At 43.9% G+C, this 22,853-nt stretch overlaps 1 protein-coding gene across 6 annotated transcripts in view; it reads left to right on the forward strand.

The window, feature by feature from the left end:
• Positions 1–22,853, forward strand: part of LOC123771828 (RAC-alpha serine/threonine-protein kinase) — a 140,440-nt gene that overhangs the window by 14,296 nt on the left and 103,291 nt on the right. For all 6 annotated transcript variants that reach the window (XM_069313240.1, XM_069313245.1, XM_069313244.1 and 3 more), the window contains exons 2-3: positions 1,328–1,518; positions 8,510–8,622. In XM_069313240.1, coding sequence (XP_069169341.1) covers positions 1,333–1,518; positions 8,510–8,622 — 299 coding nt within the window. In that variant the 5' untranslated portion in view covers positions 1,328–1,332. The remainder of the gene's footprint in view (positions 1–1,327; positions 1,519–8,509; positions 8,623–22,853) is intronic.

Consider the following 22,853-nt stretch of genomic DNA (forward strand, 5'->3'; position numbering starts at 1 on the left):
CATCACCTGAGCTGTCCTGGTCCTTTGACAGGGTGCCCTCCTATCTTTCCTCTCCTCGGTTTGTGGTGGCCCCTTCGGTTCAAGATTGGTTTTCAAAGGCTCTGTTTCTGTTGGCATTGGCTTCGGGGGGTCAGGTTGGGGAGCTGCATGCTCTCCTCTGGCACAGGGGTTCCTGCTCTTTTGGTCCTGGTGGTAGGTTTGTTCGGCTGCAGCTTTCTTCTTTTCTGGCGAAGAACATGTGTTGTATCCGGTTGCAGCTCTCCGCTGTTATCTGCGCGCTTTGGCTTCGGTGGCTGGAGATGTGGTTTGGGTTAATGCAGTTTCCCTCGTTCCCTGGTCCAGGGCTCAGGTCTCCCACGTCGTCTGCTTGGTTATTAAGTCTAGCTAGCCTGCAGTCCATTCTCGTGCCCATGATGCTAGTAAGTTTGCTGCATTGGGGGCCATGTTTGGCAACATGTCTTGGGCTGATATTCAGTCATAGGGATTTTGGAGGTCAAACAGGGTCCTGGCCGACCGTTATTTGGTTGACATTCCTGCTCCTGGCCGTTCCTGTTTTGCTTTGGGTCGCAGGTTGCAGCCAGTTGTCTCGACTTATGTTGAGTTTGTGGTGGCCACCTCCCAGGGTAAGTCCCTCTTTCCTTACCTATGGTTATGTAGCTCCAGGGAGCCGAAGGGGTTTCCCACAGAAAACCAGCGTTGAATATAATGAAAGGCCATTTTCTGGGCGAGTCCCAGAGGCTCCATGGCAACCTTCCCTCCCGGTCAGTGTGTTTTTTTTTCATTGTTTGATGCTTAGCTTCCGAACTGGAGTGCTTGGGCAGCCGGTGTGGGAAGGTTCGGGACTCCCACCTTCCCCCTCTTGAGGAGGGGAGGGCTGCGCGGAAGAGCGGTGTGGCAGTAGTGTGACATTTCCTTGGGATTAGAGGGAGTTCTACCTCTTTCTGTTTTTCTTTGTACTTTTCTTACTATGTTGCATTTTTGTTATGCCTACCTTTCTGGGTGCCTAACCCTGGTGGATGACTGACATAGAAAGCTCCTAAACACATGGGGGTTTACATAGGCCGTTGCTCCCTGTGCCTCTGAGGTGGCCAGGTTCTGGCTCGTGCTCCACAGTACGCAGAACTCCAATTGACTTATGTCCCAGACTAATATAGTGTATATCAGTTCGATATCTCCAGGGAGCCTTCGGGCCTCGCCCAAAAAATGTCGATTCATTATATTCAGCGCTGGTTCTTTTGTTAAATTATGAATATTTAATCAAAGGGCATTGGGGTGTATGAAATACTGTTGTGGCATACAACTTTTTTATATGTATATATATGAACAGATACAATGAGCGAGACAGGTGCTGTTCCACTCTCTCCAGTGGTAAAAGAAGGCTGGCTGAACAAGCGTGGTGAATATATTAAGAATTGGAGGCAGCGTTATTTCTTCCTTCTTGAAGATGGCACATTTCTTGGCTTCAAGACCAAACCCAAAAGTGGCCTTGATGATCCGCTCAACAAATTCACAGTGAAAGTGAGTAAAGTTGATGTTCTTGCCTTCCTGTGTCCGTGCATGTATATTCATATTCCTTAACATTACTGTGTCTGCCATAGTGGGAGTAATACCTAATTGTATTTAGCTAATGGAACTTCATTGTTTTTTCCTGCCTCGACTATCGTTAAACAAGTGTACATGTTCCTGAACCTGTTGGGCTCTATCGTATCTACATTTAATAATAATAATAATAATAATAATAATAATAATAATAATAATAATAATAATAATTTATTTAAAAGAAGGTACAATGGATTTGTGAGATTGCATAATACAGTGGCACCTTCGTTTATGAATTTAATTTGTTCCAAGAAATGGTTCGTACCCCGAAAATTCGTAAACAAATTTTCTCATAAGAAATAATGTAAATTGAATTAATCAGTTCCACACACCCGAAAATATTAACATAAAAATTCTTTTTATGCAGAATGCTACTCATATTTTTTTACTATACCTTAACTATTGAGGACTCGTGTTGGGATATGTAAGACGGTGAGAAGGTTGGAGGTGGTGGTGGTGATTCATTATACTATCAGGCAGCGATGTCATTTCTGGGGCAGTCATTCTTCTATGTTTTGCAGGTACACAAATAAGACCTGGTTGTGGCTCACTGCTTGCTTGTCTTACTAAGAATCTGTCTATAGACACTTGTTTTTTACCTGTGTTTCGACACTTGGCTGCTGAGACATCACATTGTCTCACTATAAATGATCTCTTGTTTTACGTTTATTGTCATCTTCGCCACTATTTTCTTAGGTTGAACGTTACCACTGACTTTCTTGGGATCCATGGCATGATATATAACAAGAACTTTTATGTTCAAAAACCAAAAAAAAAAGCAGAAAAGCAATGAACATCTTCACAAAGAATTCAAACGCTGTTGTCACTAGACGGGATACACTGGTAAACTGAATGCACCTCTTCCCATACCCAGCAGAACCAGGTACTCAGCCTAGACAAATACAGTGTTACCTTGGCTTACGAATGCCCCTCTTTATGAACTTTTCGGGTTACAAGCCCGAATTCTTCGGAAAATTTGAATCGGGTTATGAACTTTACCTCAGGAAACGAGTTTGTTGATATCAAAACAAATCAAATCAAATTAAATCAAAGGTTTATTCAGGTAAAGTACACACATACAAGATGAGATACAAAACATTGATGGATTTATAGACAGAGCTAGTACATACAATGCCTAAAGCCACTATTATGCAAAGTGTTATGGGCAGGAAAAACCCTAAGACTAAAACTTAATACTAACTGAGATTAAAGTATAAATTGTGATGAGAAAATAACAAATAAAAAAAGGGGGGGCATGGCAGAAAAGTAGCAAAAGTAGCATGCTTACTTTATGGTCATCCTCTTGAGTACAAAGATTCCACGAAGCTTTTGCAGTAATTCTTTGACACTCGTTTGACTTGGTCGCCCCATGTCTCTTACTTCCGTGATGAATGCTCTAAGGCCCTTAACCTACTTAAGGTTTTGTCCCATACTTCTTAGGGAGCGGATAGGCGCACGCTCCTCTATTTGCATTCCTCTCTCGTCCTGTCAAAACTCGATTATGGTTGCCCTGCATACTCTTCTGCGTCTCCTACTCTTCGCCATCTTGATCCTTTGCACTATACTGGGTTGCGCCACAGCTCGGGTGCTTTTCGTTCTACTCCTACTCTCAGCTTGTACGCTGACACTGGCTTCCGGTCTCTCCAGGACCGCCATGATCGCTACAGTCTTCACTATCTTGTGTGATTCTTACAGCATCTTCACTCTCGCCTCTATCGTGCTTTGACTTTTACCCCTCCTGTAGTTCCTGTTCTTCTTCGCCCCCTTCCTCTTTCTGTCCGTTTGTCTCGCTTACAGGATTCTCTTTCGGTTCGTATTACCAATATTTCTCCTCGTATTGTTCCATCCTTGCCCCCGTGGAGGGTCCCCCTTCCCAAATTTTGTACTTCTCTCATCCGCATCACTAAAGCGGGTGTACAGAAGTTTCACTCCTCCTACAGTTCTGAAACGTCTCTTCCTTGAGCACTTTTCCTCTCACTCCCACTGTTCCCATCTTCACTGATGGGTCAAAGTCTGCTGACGGTGTGGGCTACTCAATTGTTTTTCCTGACCACACTTGTATGTGTCGCCTTCCTCCGGAGGCTAGCATCTTCACAGCAGAACTTTATGCTATTCTCTATGCTCTTCGTCTCCTACTTTCCCGGTGTCAATCCTCCTTTGCGGTGGTAGTTGACTCTCGTGGTGCCCTCATGGCGTTAGGGTCCTTTAATCCGGTCCACCTGGTGGTTGTCGAGATTCAACATTGGCTGTTTATATAAAGTAAATTTAAGTCAGTTGAGTTTTGCTGGGTTCCCAGCCATGTTGGTCTCTCTTTAAATGAGCCTGAGGATGCTGCCGCTAAGGAAGCTATCCGCACTTGTCCCATCTCCCGTAAAAGTATTCCTTATTCCGAATTTTACCCAGTTATTCATGCCTCCATCCTTGCCCACGGGCAGAGTTTTTGGTCTTCTGTTATTGGTAACAAACTGCATACTCTTAACAGTCGTGTGTCCCAGTGGCCTTCCTCCTACCACCGTAACCGGCGGTGGGAAACGGCTCTGGCTAGGTTTCTTATTGGCCATACCCGTTTAACTCACGGTCACTTAATGTATTGCCGCCCTGCTCCTCATTGTCCATATTGAATTGTCCTTCTTATGGTCGTGCATATCCTTGTTGAATATCCTGATTTCCAGGACGAGCGTGTCTTGTTTTCCGACCGTCCCCCGCGGTCGCTTGTCCCCCGATAGACTTTTTGGTGAATCGGATACTTTTGATATCGTTTGCCTTGTGCGTTTCTGTTCACGTATTGGCATCCTTGGTAATATATAGCGCCCTCTGATTATCTCACACATTTGATGGTGCTACATAGCCTTCCCGGTTTGGTGCCTTCTTTTGATAATTACTTACTTAATAGCACTGCTGTTCAGCTTGTGACCACAGCATTGCCTAAAAATGTCAAAATATATATGTAACTGGTATTATTTAGCCTTGATAGTATTACAGAAGAGCCTGACTGTGATAAAGACTGTGTACAATGTTCAGATAGCAGTGAATCAAAACTGTTCTAGATGTTCACAGCGCTAACCACAGTACACTGGTTAGCGCTGTGCACATTATTTCGTCCATCTAAGAATCTTCAAAACGACTTCTCATGTTTCTTTACAAAATAAAGAAGACTTGTGGAAAAATAAACTTGGCGTCGTCTCTTAGCGTCATCTGCTGGCTGCTGTGTTACTTGTCAAGCAGTTTTTGTTGTTGCTATGTTGTTTGGACACCATACTGGCTTAGTTGTACAGTTATGGTGAATAAAATATGTAAATGCTTATATGTAACGTGTGTATATAGTGTAATAAAACCACTAACAGTATTGTGGGAGGAGTAATGTTGGCGAGTTAGGACTTGAAGGAGTGAGGGAGGGCTGGCTTGGTGTGGCAGCCCCCTCTTGTTTCTTGGGCTCACCATACCAACCTAGTTTGCTATAGTGAACACAAATGTAGACACAGTAGTACAGGAAGACCTCATACAGTGTCAAATTCTACCTTATTGTGCTCAAATTCATACAGCTTCTACCAGTGCCTCTCCAGACATGCCTCAGGCTCTGGGGCATGCTGGGGATTTTTTGTCAAAATGGCGGACGATCACTGGGGCCCTCGGGCATCCATTTCATACTCACATCACTGCACGCCAGTTTTGAATAGTACACTATGCCCGAGAGATCCCTGAGGCGCGTTGCACACCACCCATCGAGTGCCTAGAGGCACGTTATGCAGTACAGTGTCTAAATGGGCGATGACACCACAGAGGCGGATGCCATCATGACCTGACGCAAGGGGTAATGCTGGTGATCGGTCGTTGTTTTCTGAGGGAATTTTCCAGCCGTTCAATCAGATAAACCTTTGTATAATAGTAACAGTATTGCAAGGAAGGGTAGAGTACCTGACAGTCTACTGAGCAGTACTTTTGGGAGTCTAGGTTTCTGAGGGGGGTTTGTGTGTGTATGTCACCAGTTGACAGATGTGGTGGTTGTGTGACCAGTTCCAGCTTTGGATTAATAGCTATAGGAGACCAAAGCCCGTTTGGGCGATTATTTTCATGTTACCTTCAGAATGACCTTGAGTTGTAAGGAGTGAATTATGTTATTTGATGTCGTATGTGTGTTGTTAATATACATCTGTGTCGTTTATCTACTAGGTTGTTTCCCTACACCGTGAAAAGCAGTATGAAGACATGTTTAGCACTCCAATACTCAGCATGAAAGTGGAAGATTCGGACAATTTCTTTATGAATGATACTCAAACACCTGTAAATATAGCTGATATCAACACGAGCGTGGCAGATTTTGAAAGAGAAATTGACAATATGCCCATGCACTCAGCCCCGGGTTCAGATTCATGGAATTCAATATTCATAAAGAAATGCAAAGTGCCAGTAGCACAGGCACTCAGTATAGTGTGGAGGAAGAGCTTGGACACGGGGGAGATACATGATGAGCTTAAAGCAGCAGACGTTGCCCTTCTACACAAGGGTGGTAGCAAAGCATTGGCAAAGAATTATAGACCAGTTGCACTAACGTCCCACATAATGAAAGTATTTGAAAGAGTGATCAGGAGCCACTGATATTAATTAGATAATACTTTCCCTTAAAACCAAGTCTAGTGCCCTTGAGGAGATACCAACTCTAATTTACTAAAAAGCCTCCAGATCTTTAGCTCCTGCCATTGCATTGCTCTTCAAGAAGTCACTTGAACTTCAAACATTTCCAGATATTCTAAAAAAAAAAAGCGAGAGTAACCTCAGTCCATAAATGTGGTGTTCTCACTGATGTCAACAACTTCAGACCTATATCAATTTTGCCAAACTTGTCAAAAATATTGGAAAACTAATCTACAAGCAGCGTTACTCTTATCTAGCCAAACACAATATACTTAGCTCTTGTCAATATGGCTTCAGACCCAAAAAAAGCACTAACGATGCACTTATTAGTATGATTAACTTAATACATGCAGCTCTTGATAAAAATGAGTTTCCTATTGGATTATTTGTGGACCTGCGTAAAGCTTTTGACGCAGTCAACCACCAGAACCTTCTTTAATTAGATCATTATAGAGTCAGAGGACACACTCTGCAATACCTCAAATCTTACCTTACTGACAGGCTCCAGTATGTTTCTGTGAATAATTCAATTTATCCCACCCTACCCATCAACATTGGTGTTCCACAGGGCAGAATACTTGGCCCTCTCCTCTCTCTCGTCTACAATAATGACCTTCCAAATGCCTCCCAACACCTCAAACCAATTGTATTTGCTGACAACATAACCTTCATTTACTCTGTTCCTGACCCCCTTACACTAAATGTCAGTGAATACTGAGCTAAATAAAGTCCATCTCTGGTTAACTGCCAACAAACTCACCCTCAACATTGACACAACTTTCTTGTTGATTAGCAATAAATCCTCAAATCAAATAAATCTCAGGATAAACAATACCCAAATTTGTTACAAAGTAGATGACAAATTCCTTGGCATTCTCATTAACAAACTGAATTTCCAGGGACACATTCTGAATATATAAAAAAAGTTTCAAAAACTGTTGGCATTCTTTCTAAGATCAGATATTATGTACCTCGCCCTGCCCTGGTGACGCTCTATTACTCCCTTATCTATCGTTATCTCAACTATGGTATTTGTGCTTTGGGTTCTACTACCCAAAATCATTTCAGTCCTCTAATTATTAAACACAAATTAGATCATCACTCGGTACCCTGACTCAAATCTCTGAATATGTTAGATATTAAGTTGCTGCACATCCTCTCATGTGTTTTGTATATATATAAAACGCTGAACTGTAATGTCAATCCTGACCTCAAAAGCTTCTTAGAAGGTTGTAACAGAACCCATGAGCACCACACCAGAAACAAATACCTATTTGATATTCCAAGAGTACGACTTATTCAAACTAGAAATGCCCTACAAATCAAGGGACCCAGAATGTAGAATGACCTTCCCAATCATGTTAAAGACTGTATCTCTCCCAATCAGTTTAAGATAAAAACTAAGTACTACTAAATTAACTCCTTGTAACCTACCTTACCCCTGAATGTCAACCCATGTCTACCGTTTTAAATAATGCTGTCTGTTGACCAAATTGTATATTGGCTATTTTCTGCCATGTTCTCCCCGTTTTTCTTTTATATTCTCAACACAATTTATACTTTAATCTCAATTAGTATTAAGTTTTAGTCTGTGTTTTTCCTGCCTGAAACGCTTTGCATATTAGTGGCTTTAGTCATTGTATGTACTAGCTCTATCTATATATCCATCAATGTTTGTATCTAACCTTGTATGTATGTACTTTACCTGAATAAACATTTGATATGAGTGTGAAAGCCTGCCTGGTTGCTACCACAACAGGGAATACTTGACTGCCTTTCGTTATGGCTGCCTATATTCACCTAGTTGTGCTTGCGGGGGTTGAACTGTGGCTCTTTTGGCCAGCCTCTCAATTGTCAATGGTCTTGACTGTGGTTGCTTGACTGACTTCTGACCAAGTGGCTGGTTCTGATTAGCTGCTACATAGTAGAGGCAGTGAAATGTGTGAAAGGAAAATCTGGAGCCGGTGATGCAGATATGAATTTATTCAAGGCGAGCAGGGAACGGTCTCGCCTCCTTTCTCCTCCTCACCCTCCCCATTCACCAACACCGCTCCTCCCTCCCCGTCTCCCATACGCCAACAAGTCCTCGGTAAAAGTAAAGTGCAATTAAATGTTCACTTATTTTATTTATGGTTTATATTTATATCTGATTGTTTTGTTTATGAGAAAATGAAGGATACTCAGTCTGTATCCCAAGAGGACGTAGCATAGTTATTGGTCAAAATATTATTAGTGCACTTTTTGTATTTTCTATAACTGTAATTTCATTCTATTTCAGCAATGCCAGATCTTGAAAACAGAAACACCACGATCTAACACCTTTATTATCCGTGGACTGCACTGGAGAGCTGTTATAGAACGTAGTTTTAATGCAGAGTCTTCATGTGACAGGTGAGAATTTGTCTTCAAAGATGTTTTTCCTGCCCCAGTACTGGTAGTACTGGCCAAGTACTGGTAGTTTTCCTGGTAGTACTGTTGAGTTCCTTCTTGATTCAAACTCAGGAATTTTGGGTTACCAGGTGGAACAAATGGTCACTCATTTCCCATTACTTAAGGCCTCTGTTTGCCTAGCACTAAATAGTCGGCTTGTTATAGGGTTGTTTCTTGGAGGGTCTGTAGTTCGACTTTGGTGGGACCCCAGTACAAGCCTAATATGTATATTTACATGGATGCTTTCCATGTAAATCTGACTTTCACGTCATTAACCTTTAACCCCAGGGCAGCGCTGCTAATAATAGCCGACAACACCGCTGTACACAAGAAAAAAAATTCAATTTTTTTTTTCTTTTAAGACTTAAAATGTGTTCCCTGATCACAGGAAAAATAATAAATAAAATTGTAGATGACATATTTTGGCCACAATAGGGCATAGAATTCTGGCAAGATTCAGGCGCCGACTGTATGCATCCGGGGCCGTCTCCTCCACCCGAGCCGTCAAGCGGGAGTTGGCACAAAGATATTACCTAATTACTGCATTTAAATCCCCCTCACTGTCTGGCCCGTTGTCGCCGTGAGGGGGCTTGGTGGGCAGCTGCCAGTGTGTGATGCTCCATGGGTCAGTCCTCTGTCCTTTTGCAGCCTTATGCTCCTGCTGCTGTCTTTGCCAATTTTGCCAGGCCCCTTTTCCTTTTACTCGTGTTTCATTTTTCTTCTCCCTCTTCTATCCAATTGTCATTTCCTGCCGACCTTTTGCCCGTTTTGATTATTCTTTCGACCTTTTGTTTTGAGGCCCGGGTGTTTGAGGAGGCATACTCCTGCACCCGTAGAACTGTAGTACCCTACATCTCAAGCAAGGGAACCCTTTTATTGTCAATCCTCCTTTCGTCATTGAACCCGCTCTCGACAGACTCACGGTTTTTAAGGTGGCGTTTGTGTGGCGTATACTCATGACGCACCCCTAGGGGGCCCCGGCAAGATCGGCGATAGCTTCTTGTTGGGTGTCCTGCCTCTAATTGTGGCTCCATGGTGGGTGTGGGGGAACATTCGTGAATGCAAGTTTTTCCTCGTTTTCATAACTGATAATGTTTCCCTTGTACTTTCTCAGGCTCGTGGGGTTGGCGACCAAGCCCCCCGAGTCGGACTGTGTTGGAAGACCAGGCCCTGTAGCCCCTGCTGCATTGGGCCCCGACGACCTGACTACTCCCCTCAGCTCCTCTTCCTCCTCTGCGGTAGGGTCGAGTCCCCAGCCCCTAGTGGTGACCTCCTCGTCCTCTGGCACAGCTTCGTCTCTCATTGTGACTACTGTGCCTTTTACCCCCTCTCTCTCTCTCTCTCGGGGTTCTCAACGCGGTTCCCGCCACGGCTGCACTCACATGATCCCTTCCCGTAATACTACTTACAACGCCTTGTTTGGTCCCGCTACGTGGGCTAAATACTTTGATCTCCTACCATCTGGATTCTACTCCTGACGATTTCTCCCTCCATAAACACCTTGTTGATTCAGTAGATGCCTCTGTTACTTTTAACTCCACCAGTTACAGGTATGCTGTGGCGTCGCTGCTCCTTCTCAGGATGCAGCTACTCGCTTTGTCCTGCATTGGAAAGACCCTTGTTCGGGTCTCCGAAAAACACTCGGTTAAATGCCAGTGTTGGCACTGTTCTCCTCCCACACCATGTTGCATCTGGTGTTCGGGACCTCAAAGACTGCCATGAGGATATTAAACATATCCTCGTAGCCCAAGGCCATTCTGTCCTCCAGGTGGACACGTTTACTCGACCCCCTCGTGGTCGTCGCCGTCAGCCCCTTGAGAGTTGTAAAAATCACCTTTGATAGTAGGACCCTTCCGCCCTCTATTATTCTTGCTGGTGCTAGATGCTCCGTTTAGGAGTACATTCCCTCCCCTAGACTTTGCAATAAGTGTTGGAAGTTCGGGCACGGTGTCCTCAAATGCACCAGTACTGTGTATCTATGCCCCTTGTGTGAAGACGATAGTCATTCTAAGTCAGAGTGCACTTCTCCCCAGGCTCGCTGCCACAATTGCGGTGATGCCCACCCTACTTTCTCACGCTCGTGTGTACACTACAAACTCGAAGAAGCCGTCCTCAACTTTGAAGCACCGTGATCGTCTGTCTTTTCCTGAAGCGAGACGCCAAGTTCGTCATTTCACCCCTTTCGCGGGCGTATCCTACTCTCGCGTGTTGCGTTCTACCTCTCCTCGTCCTTCCCACCTTCCTTAGTCTCACAACCGTTTCCAGGCCTTAAACCCGACCACACCCCCACCTCCTTCCCTGTTCCTTTGCCTCCTGTCCAAGATGGTCTCCCTCCTGGTTCTCCATCTGGGGTTTCCCCCCTTCCTACCCAGTCCACCATATCTTCTTTGTCTTCCTCATCTCCCCCCACACTTTCTTCCCGACCCTCCTCCCAGTCTCTTGACCCTCCACGCCACCTGTCTGTCCAGGCTGATATCCATCATCCTCCCAGCAATCTTCGTGTTATTCGCTCCCGCTCCTCTTCTCTTGCTGAGACCATTGAGTCTGTCGCCCGGTACGTTGTTACTGGAACGCCTGTCTCTTCAAATCAGAAATATAAGCCTGGCTCCTCTCCTTCTTCCTCTCCAGCGGGTAAGAAGGCTTCGCTGTCTTCCTCACCCCCTCCCTCTGAGCTGTCACTGCATCCCTTCCCATTTCAGTGGTCGAACTCCCTGTCCCAGATATGGAGGTTTCTTTCACCCCCGATTCCCTCTCGGTTGCTACCCTTGCTGAGGCGCACTCCCTGACTTCTGCCCGCCCCCCCCCCCCCTCCTCCAGCTGTCCTTGCCTGCCTCTCTCAGTTGTCTCCTCCTCCTCCTCCTCCTCCTCCGGACCCCGTTAGTCCGCCTCTGGTCTGTCATCTTGCTCCCTTCCCTCTATCCTTACTAAGTTTACCCATGCCCCCTAACCCTGATTTTGCTGACCCTGCTCCGACCCAGATCCTGGCCCTGATCCTGGCCCTGCTCCTGAGATTCTTTAATAAAATGTGTTCTTCAATACCTTTATTTCTTTCTTGTTCTCTGTTACTGTCCTTTCTCTTTCGTAATGTCTATTCTTCAGTGGAATATTCGTGGATTTTATGCCAACTTCCATGAATTCCAACTTCTAATTACACAGTTTTCATCGCTTTGCGTTTGTTTCCAGGAACCCATGCTTGGTGCTCGTCCTGGTCACTTTCGTGGTTATTCCTTTCTTGCTCCCCCCCCCCCCAGCTCTTGCTGGGGCCCATAACTCTACTGCTCTCTTAATTCGATCTGATATTCCCTTCGTCCCCGTACTTCTTCAGTCACCTATCCATTGTTCTGCTGCCCGTGTTTTTGTGGGTAAATGGTATACAGTCTGTTCCATTTATCTCCCCCCAAATGTCCTGCTTTCCCTTCCTGATCTTAAGCACCTCCTGGACTCCTTGCCAGAGCCAGTGCTCCTTTTGGGTGATTTCGACTGTCGACATTTCCTCTGGGGTGATGTTCTGACAAACACCCGAGACTGTCTTCTCAAACCGTTCGTCCTCGCTTCTTCTCTATCCTGGTGAGCCCACTCATGTGGACTCTCGAACTCGCACCCTTTCCAGTTTTGATCTTTCTCTCTGCTCGTCGTCTCTTTACTTAGATTTCACGTGGCAGGTTCTTGATGACCTCCATAACAGTGATCATTTCCCCATCCTCGTTTCCTTTTTCCACCCTCTCCTCTCCTTCCCTAGGTGGCAGTTTGCCACTGGCTGACTGGTGCCTATTCACCCTCCAGTGCTACTCTCTCTGACCTCTCTGCCAGTTCCTTGCGCCCTCCTTCTTTTTTATGACACTGTCTTCAACCCTGCCCTCCATTCTATTCCTCGCTCTTCCTCCTGGGGCACACGGAAGTGCGTTTCCTTGGTGGAATGCGTACTGTGCTCGGGCTGTCCGCTGTAAGCGTGCAACCTGAAACACCGCCACTGGCAGATGGCCGATTCTTTTATTCTGTTAAGGAAGGCAAGTGCAGTGGCCAGTAGGACCATCCGTACAGCTAAACGTAAGAGTTGGAAATCTTATGTTTTCACCATTACGTCCGATACTCCTCTGCCGCAGATCTGGAAGAAGATCTGCAAGATTGCGGGCAAGTTTGTTCCAGATGTCTCGCCGGTTCTCCACCTCCGTGGTACTCTTGTGGCTGATCCAATGCAGGTTGTGACCGAACTGGGTTCCCACTTTTCTTCTGTTAGCTCTGGCTCTCATCATCTTCAATCCTTCCTTCTTCGTAAGCCTGTTCTTGAATCTTAACCTTTAGATTTCCGCACTCATCTCCGCCTTCCCTATAACGATCCTTTCTCTCTTTCTGAACTTCAGTCTGCCCTGACCCTCTGCGGATCTATGGCGGCGGGCTAGGATGACGTTCATTATGAGATGCTTCGCCATCTCCCTCCGTGCACGTCTCAGTATTTACCGAGTCTGTATAACTAGGTCTTGGAGGAGTCGTCCAGTCCCTGAGGACTGGCTCGATGCCATTGTACTCCCTGTTCGGAAACCAGGGTCTCTTGGTACATCCCCTAAGGACTTCTGCCCTATTGCTCTCACGAGTTGTGTTTGCAAGCTGTTTGAGCGTATGGTAAATGTCCGTCTGATGTGGTTCTTGGAACACCATCACCTCTCTCCTCAATTTGGTTTTCGCAAGTGCCGCAGCACGACTGATGTCCTGGTGAACTTGGAGGTCAATATTCGTACTGCTTTTGCTGCGAAAACCTCCGTTGTTGCTGTCCTATTTGACCTGTAAAAGGCTTATGACACGACTTGGAGATATCATATTCTGTCCCAACTTCGTTCTTTTGGCCTTCGTGGTAATCTCCCTCTCTTCCTTCAAAGCTTTCTCTCTCGTCGTACCTTTCGAGTCAGGCTTGGTGCCACTCTCTCTGCCTCTTTTCGGCAGTATGAAGGTGTGCCCCATGGTAGTGTTCCGAGTACTACTATTTTTCTGGTTGCCCTCAATGGTCTTCTTTCCTCCCTTCTGGCATCTTCTCTGCTCTTTATGTTGACGGTCTTACTCTTTGCTGTCGGTGTGATGATTCGCCTCTCCTTCAACGGCAGCTTCAACTTGGGATTGATGCCGTGCCATCTTAGGCCACCAATTATGGCTTCAAGTTCTCTAGTACTAAGACTTGTGCCATGACTTTTACTTGGAAGCGGGTCGTTCTTCGTCCCTCTGTCACTTTATGGTCATCCTCTTGAGTACAAAGATTCCGCGAGGCTTTGGGGGTTATTCCGTGACACTCGTTTGTCTTGGTCGCCCCATATCTCTTACCTCCATGTTGAATGCTCCAAGGCCCTTAACCTACTTAAGGTTTTGTCCCATACTTCTTGGGGAGTGGATAGGCGCACGCTCTTCTATTTGCATTCCTCTCTCGTCCTGTCTGAACTCGATAAGGGTTGCCCTGTATACTCTTCTGCTTCTCCTTCTACTCTTCACCGTCATGGTCCTTTGCACAATAGTGGGTTGCGCCTCAGTTCTGGTGCTTTTCGTTCAACTCCTACCCTCAGCTTGTACGCTGACACTGGCTTTGTCTCTCCAGGATCGCCGTGATCGCTACAGTCTTTGCTATCTTGCACGATCCTTACAGCATCCTCACTCTCGCCTCTATCGTGCTTTCTTTTACCCCTCCTGTAGTTCCCGTTCCTCTTCACCTCCTTCCTCTTTCTGTCCGATTGTCTCGCTTACAGGATTCTCTTTCAGCTCATATTACCATTGTTTCTCCTCGCATTTTTCCATCCTTGCCCCCGTGGAGGGTCTCCCTTCCCAAATTTTGTACTTCTCTGACCCGCATCACTAAAGCTTTTACCCCTCCTAAAGTTCTGAAACGCCTCTTCCTTGAGCACCTTTCTTCTCACTCCTACTCCGTTCCCATCTTCTCCAACGGGTCGAAATCTGCTGACGGTGTGGGCTACTGTTATTTTTCCTGACCACACTTATGTGTGTCCTCTTCCTCCGGAGGCTAGCATCTTCACAGCAGAACTTTATGCTATTCTGTATGCTCTTCGTCTCCTGCTTTCCCAGTGTCAATCCTCCTTTGTGGTGGTAGTTGACTCTCGTAGTGCCCTCATGGCGTTAGGGTCCTTTAATCCTGTCCACCTGGTGGTTGTCGAGATTCAACATTGGATGTTTCTTGTCTCCAGTAAATATAAATCGGTTGCATTTTGCTGGGTTCCCAGCCATGTTGGTCTCTCTTTAAATGAGCGTGCAGATGCTGCCGCTAAGGAAGCTATCCGCGCTTGTCCCATCTCCCGTAAAAGTATTCCTTATTCTGACTTTTACCCAGTTATTCATGCCTCCATCCTTGCCCGCTGGCATTGTTGTTGGTTTTCTGTTATTGGTAACAAACTGCATACTCTTAAGAGTCGTGTGTCCCAGTGGCCTTCCTCCTGCCACCGTAACCGGCGGTGGGAAACGGCTCTGGCTAGGTTACGTATTGGCTATACCCATTTAATTCACTGGTCACTTAATGGAGCACCGGCTTGCTCCTTATTCTCCACATTGCATTGTCCCTCTTATGGTCGTGCATATCCTTGTTGAATGTTATGACTTCCAGGACGACCGTGTGTCTTGTTTTCCGACCGTCCCCCATGGTTGCTTGTCCCTCGATAGAATTCTTGGCGACTCTGATACTTTTGATATCATTCGCCTTGTGCGTTTCTGTTCATCGTATTGGCATCCTTGGTGATATTTAGCGCCCTCTGATTATCCCTCACATTTGATGGTGCTACATAGCCTTCCCGGTTTGGTGCCTTCTATTGATAATTACTTGCTTACTGTATTTAAATGTCTGATCAATTTTTTCAGTACACTAATATTATTCATTAGTGTGTAGTGTAATATATTTATATAATAAAATGTGTGAATCATTGCTATACTGTATTCAAAAGTATGGTGTGCATATTAGTGATTTGGTAAAAGAATTCAACCAACTACGAACCACTTAGTTTGTTGAAAGGGGGCAGTTGAACAACAGAATTACACTTTCATCGCATCAGCCTTGGATACCCATGTGCATGGGAAAGTAGGCTTACAGGTTCCGGAAGATGAAAAGAAATGTCAACACTGTGGAGAAGTGCCCGACAGACCACTGGAACATTATCTGACACAGTGCAGTTACAAACCCATTAAGATTTCAACTTAGATTCAACAGAGCAGTTGTTAAACACACATGGCAAAATGTGTGAAGCGACCATACGAGTCATAAATACTCATACTCCGCCCTAGTAAAACAGAAACAAGCAACACTTAGTGGGCCAGCTAAAGACTTTGGACCCGCGCAAGAATATCCCTGCAAAAAAAAAAAAAAAATGATAAAACAATGACAAAATATTGTTGCTGTTATAATACTATATACACATGTTATATATAAGTATCTGCATGATTTGTTCACCATAACGAACCACTAAGCTGGTATGGTTACTGGCAAACAAAACGCTAATGTAATTTACACAGATTTCGCAAAAGCTTTTGATAAATGTGACCATGGCGTTATTGCACATAAAATGCGTTCAAAAGGAATTACCGGAAAAATAGGCAGATGGATCTACAATTTCCTGACCAACAGAACCCAATGTGTAATAGTAAACAAAATAAAATCCAGCCCATCAACCGTGAAGAGCTCAGTCCCCCAGGGTACTGTGCTTGCTCCAGTACTTTTTCTCATCCTCATATCGGACATAGACAAGAACACAACCTATAGCACTATATCATCCTTTGCAGATGACACTAGGATCTTCATGAGAGTAGGCAACATAGAGGACACGGCAAACCTCCAGTCAGATGTAGATCAGGTCTTTCTATGGGATACAGAAAATAATATGGTGTTTAACGAAGATAAGTTCCAGCTCATGCGCTATGGAAAAAATGAAAATATAAAAACGGAAACCACGTACAAAACTCAGGCAAATCATAACATAGAACGTAAAGGCAATGTAAAGGATCTGGTGTACTCATGTCGGAAGACCTTACCTTTAAAGAACACAATAAAGTATCCATCACAATTGCAAGAAAAATGACAGGTTGGATAACAAGAACTTTTCACACTAGAGATGCTATACCGATGATGACACTTTTCAAAACGCTTGTGCTCTCTAGAGTGGAGTACTGCTGCACAATGACAGCCCCTTTCAAAGCTGGAGAAATTGCTGACCTGGAGAGCGTGCAGAGATCCTTTACTGCTAGAATCCACTCAGTAAAACTCCTAAACTATTGGGACCGACTTAAGAGCTTAAATCTGTACTCCCTTGAGCGCAGGCGGGAGAAATACATAATAATTTACACGTGGAAAATATTAGAGGGGCTGGTCCCAAACCTGCACACAGAAATAACATCACACGAGACCAGAAGACATGGCAGGATGTGCAGAATACCCCCGTTGAAAAGCGGAGGTGCAACAGGTACTCTGAGAGAGAACTCTATCAACATCAGAGGCCCGAGACTGTTCAACTCGCTTCCGCTACACATAAGGGGCATAACTGGCAATCCCCTCACAGTGTTCGAGAGAACTGGATAAGCACCTCCAAAGGATACCTGATCAACCAGGCTGTGACTCATACGTCAGGCTGCGAGCAGCCGCGTCCAACAGCCTGGTTGATCAGTTCAGCAACCAGGAGGCCTGGTCGACGACCGGGCCGCGGGGACGCTAAGCCCCGGAAGCACCTCAAGGTATGGTGCATAGAAACAACATAGTGGCCACCAACACACCAGCTAGTAGACAACACTACCTCACTCACCAACATTCCTCCTCCCACCATTCTGTTTGTCCTGTTATTATGCTGTATACACACATTATATATAAGTATAGTACAGTGGTACCTCCGTTTTCAAATTTAATCCGTTCCCAGAGACTGTTCGAAAGCGAACCAAATTTTCCTATATTAAATAATGTAAATTGAATTAATCCGTTCCACACCCCAAAAAATATTTACTTAATTAAAAATACAGTCTATACATATTCATGCTTTGTACTACATTATGTACAAGTATATCTTGCCTTTATTGAGGACTCTTGTTAGTGTATGGAAGACCGTGAGGAAGGGGTGAAGGAGGATAGGTGTTAGTGTCTGGAAGGGAAGTCCCCTTCCATTATAGCAGCAGTGATGACATTTCTGGGGTACTCTCTCTTAGGTTTTGCCTGCATACGACTAGGACCTGGTTATGGCTCACTGCTTGCTTGTCTTAATAAGAATCTCTCTATAGACACTTGTTTTTTTCTACGTTTTAACACTTGTCTAGTAGTGAGACATCACAATCTCACTATGAATGAACTTTTATTTTTCTTCTATCGTCATCCTCGCAACTATTTTCTTAGTATTAACTTTACCACTGACTTTCTTGAAACCCATGGTGTGATGTATAATAAGAACTTTTATGTTCAGAAACTTAAAAAAAAATACAAAAAACTATGAAATTTTTCAAAGAATTCAAGCGTAGGTCGTCACTAGGAGGGAGACACCTGAGGGAGAATCTGAAGCATGCCACGTGCTCGGTCGGCCCATACGCGTATCAACAGACTCGAGCACCGAGGTATACCTCAAATACTAAATTTTTCGAAGAAGTTGAGCTCAAGAACCGAAAAATTTGAAAAGAGGGTTGGTTGTCTGTTACTGGTAACAAACTACGTACTCTTAAATGTTGTGTTTCCTCGTGGCCGTCCTCCTTCCACCGTAACCGGCGGTGGGAAACAGCTCTGACGAGGTTGCGTATTGGCCATACTCGCTTCACCCATGGTCAATTGATGGAGCGCCGCCCTGCTCATTATTGTCCTAGTTGCATTGTCCCTCTTACGGTCGTGCATGTCCTTCTTGAATGTCCTGACTTCCAGGACGAGCGTGTGTCTTGCTTTCCGACCGCCCCTCGCGGTCACCTGTCCCTCGACTAGAATTCTTGGTGACTCGGATACTTTTGATATCGTTCGCCTTATGCGTTTTTGTTCTCGTATTGGCATCCTTGGTGATATTTAGCGCCCTCTGATTATTTTGCGTATTTGATGGTGCTACATAACCTTCCCGGTTTGGTGCCTTCTTTTGATAATTACTTTACTTACTTTGAAAAGAGGGGCATTTGAAAACTGAGATTCCACTGTATCTATATTTGTGTTCACCATAATGAACCTTTAAGTTGGTATGGTGAGTCCAAACATTAACAGTGGCTGTCACACTCCAGCCAACTGGCTGTGACCTTTGTTATTGTCTGAACTCACCACACCAGCTTAGTTGTACAGTTATGGTGAACAAAACATGTAGATACTTACTACACTATATACGCACATTATATATAAGTATCTACCTGTTTTGTTCACCATATCTGTACAACTAAGCTGGTATGGTGAGTTCAGACAATGTCACAACACACAGCCAGCTGATGCTGCCTCCCTCACTAAGATTCCTCCTCCCACCATATTGTTTGTGCTGTTATTACACTATATACTCACGCTATACATAAGTATCTACATTTGTGTTCACCATAGCGAACCATTAAGCTGATAGGGTGATTCTAGACAACAGGTAGCCACACAAAGTCAGCAGACAAAGCTACCTCCCTCCCTCCCTCAGCATTACTGTTCCCACCATACTATGCACAGCACTAATTATCACAACAATTCTGCTATTATCAGAATATTGGTAATTTTTATCAGTCAGGGGTCTTCTGTAATACTGTACTATCATCGCTAAATAATACCAGTTACACATATACATTGACATTTTTAAGCGATGCTGTGGTCACAAGCTGAACAGCAATCAAACGACATAAAGTCGAGTCGAGGGAGGGGGAAGACGTATTATGCGCGCTCCGTTAAAATCGTGTCATTAACCGGGATTTCTTAGGACTACAGCCATGGATTACTGATTACAGACATAAAGTGCATAGTGACCCGCTGGAAAATTGAAAACAGTCATTAACAATGGAACTTTGTGTTAAATAGAGAATTAACGGGCGACCACGTGTGAGCCAGTGCACGAGGCTTTGTGTACATGCGTGTATGAGGTAAAAATATTGAACAGTGATTCGTGGAACAGTGAAGTGGAACGGGTATCACAACAACATATAAGTTGGAAGTGAAGGAAAATCGTGCATAGAATATTATAAATATAGAATACTAGAAATATAGAATAGTGGCAAGAGGCGGCATCAGCTAGGCTGTGTTTACACAAGCCACGAGGCCTACCCCAGGGCACGTCCCACAGGGATAAAATACGGAAAATATATAGTGGAATATGGAAATGTGGATCTAGGAATTAGTAATACAGTGAGTGAGTACCATTGCAAGCCGGAAATTAGGCGGAAAATTCCTTGTAAGAATACAAGCAAAGAATAAATCAGTGTTATAAATCGAGTAACTGGAAACTGGTGACATCAACCTGGGACAACAAGAGGTCACCTGTACCGCACCGGGGGCCATCTTCGCTACCCTACGCTAAGTACCTGCCATAAAGTTTGAAAATAACATACATGATATTACAAATATACTGGTATACATATAATATTATAAATATTAAATATATAAATATATACATATAATTTTATATATAGTTAAAAGGACTGACATCAACAAGTGATCCATACAGCGAACCTCAAATACAACACAATACATCAGACAATGGAGAGGTGAGGCGAGTGTTCGGGAGTACTGGGAAAACGTAATGCAGGCGTAACGTGCTGCATCTGTAACATAAGATTTCACCTGGGCTGTACATAATTAGCTCCAGGATGCATAAAAAGGCAAGGAATTTATTGGGTTTGCAAAGATGACAGATTAATGTTAGAGAACATAACTAAACTGATGAAAAACATTCCCGAGTCAGAGATTATCATTCACAGACAAGCTACCAGTGATATATGTGGACTGGGAAAAGACAACGTTGGATAACGACCAAAACTCAGGAACAGATAGTTTAGAGAACCGCAGCAGTAGTGTGGAGGAAGAGGGTATTGTGGTACAAAATAACAGCAATATTGCAGAGCCAGATAATATAAACGATGAGAGCAACAGTGAAACAGAGTGCATAAATGAAGGAATTGGGACGAAAACGGAGATGGCTCCAATAAAGAGGTAGACAAGACACACAGGTATAAATACCTTGAAAAACGCAAAACCGGAACATATTTGCAAATTCTACGCTAAAGGAATATGCAAATATGGAAAATTAGGAGCAAAATGCAATTTTCTGCATCTTCGAAAATGCAGGAACATGTTGGCGAGGGGTACATGCCGTTTTGGAACAGGGTGTAGATACTTCCACCCTAAATTAAGTCAATTTTCAATTGGGGACAAAAAATGCTACAATCTTCAGTGTCCGGAATTCCACGTGAGAGGTACACAGCGTTATAGACGGGAAGATCAATATGATACTACTGGAATTTTTTTAGAGGAAGGCAGAAACAGAGTAGTAAATATAAGAGAGAGGAACAGTCAGATGGAACCACTACAGGATTACAGAGGGGAAGGGAGATGCTCACAAGACTGGAATACAAATTATCAGCAACCACACAACACCCGTCCTACTACCAAAACTGGACGAATCATTTCCAAAACAACACACCCTGGACCGGGGTAGAGTGGGGGGGAGAACTACCAAAGCCCACCAAAAGTGACACGCAATGTGGGAAATCATTCATATTTGCAAACATACAAGGCTTGAAACCAAAATCAAGAAATAAAGTTAAGTTCATAAATGGCCTCCTAATAGAATCGAACTCAATATTTGGTGCATTTACAGAAACCCACACAAAAGACCACATGGATAGTGAAATCTGGATTCCGAATTATAATTTATATAGATGTGACAGTAATTAGGTCAAGTGGAGGAGTAGGTCTGTATATTAAAGAGGAGCTGGCATGTACAGAGCTCCTGAACTCGATCAATGAGGTGGTAGAGGTACTTGGAATCAAGGTAAAAAATATGCATCTACTTATTATTTTAATATACAAACCGCCAGATGCAACAGTTGAGGAATTCACTGAACAGATCCACAAAATAGAGAATATCCTTGATAACCTAGCAAACCCAGTACCAGATATCATCTTCCTTGGAGACTTCAATCTACCCAGTTTAAAATGGAGAATAGTAAACAATAACATCATAGCAGGAAGTCAACCTGGAAATAACCAACCACAGGTCAGAGAACTACTGAGATCCTGTGACATATTTCTCGCTCAGTCAGCAGATTACACAACCAACTAGGAACGAAAACACGCTGGACCTGATATTCACGAACAATGAGGATCTAATCAGAGACATTACTGTCTCAGACACTATGTACTTGGACCACAAGCTCATTGAAGAGCAAACTAACATCAATAACGGCAGTGGGCCCAAGAGAAACAACAAGCGAGAAGGGCTAATCAATAAATTCAATTTTAATAATAAGAGGATAGACTGGGAGAAAATAAACAGGGAACTTACAAACATTCAATGGGAAAATGTTCTAAGAAATAAAAATTCTACACGGGGAATAGAAAAACAGACTTCTGAAGCATATGAAGTCTGTCTGAAACATGTTCCTTTGAGGAAAAGCCAGAAAGAGGTCCAATGTAGAAAGAGAACGCAGACGACATTACAAAAGGAGGAAGAAATTAACGGAAATGCTTAAGCAGACACGACTCTCCATACAGAGAAGAAATAATTTAAACAGGGAGATTGAAGAAATCGAACAGAGACTGAAGCATTCCTATCAGACTGAAGAAAGGCAACTAGAACAGAAGGCAATTCAAGAAATAAAGAAAAACCTAAAATATTTCTTCACATATGCTAAATCAAAAGCGAAAACCACTGCCAGTATTGGACCTATTCGTATTAGTGAAGGTTTATACACTGAGGATGACAAAGAAATTAGTGAAATCCTAAAAAAGCAGAATGAAGACATGTTTAGCACTCTGATACTCAGCATGAAAATGGAAGATTCGGACAATTTCTTTATGAATGATAGTCAAACACCTGTTAATATAACTGATATCAACACGAGCGTGGCAGATTTTGAAAGAGTAAATTGACAATATGCCCATGCACTCAGCCCCGGGTCCAGACTCATGGAATTCAATATCTATAAAGAAATGCAAAGTGCCAGTAGCACAGGCACTCAGTATAGTGTGGAGGAAGAGCTTGGACACGGGAGATACCAGATGCGCTTAAAGCAGCAGATATTGCCCCTCT

The sequence above is a fragment of the Procambarus clarkii genome, chromosome 75 (genome assembly GCF_040958095.1).
Source record: "Procambarus clarkii isolate CNS0578487 chromosome 75, FALCON_Pclarkii_2.0, whole genome shotgun sequence".
NCBI lineage: Eukaryota > Metazoa > Arthropoda > Malacostraca > Decapoda > Cambaridae > Procambarus > Procambarus clarkii.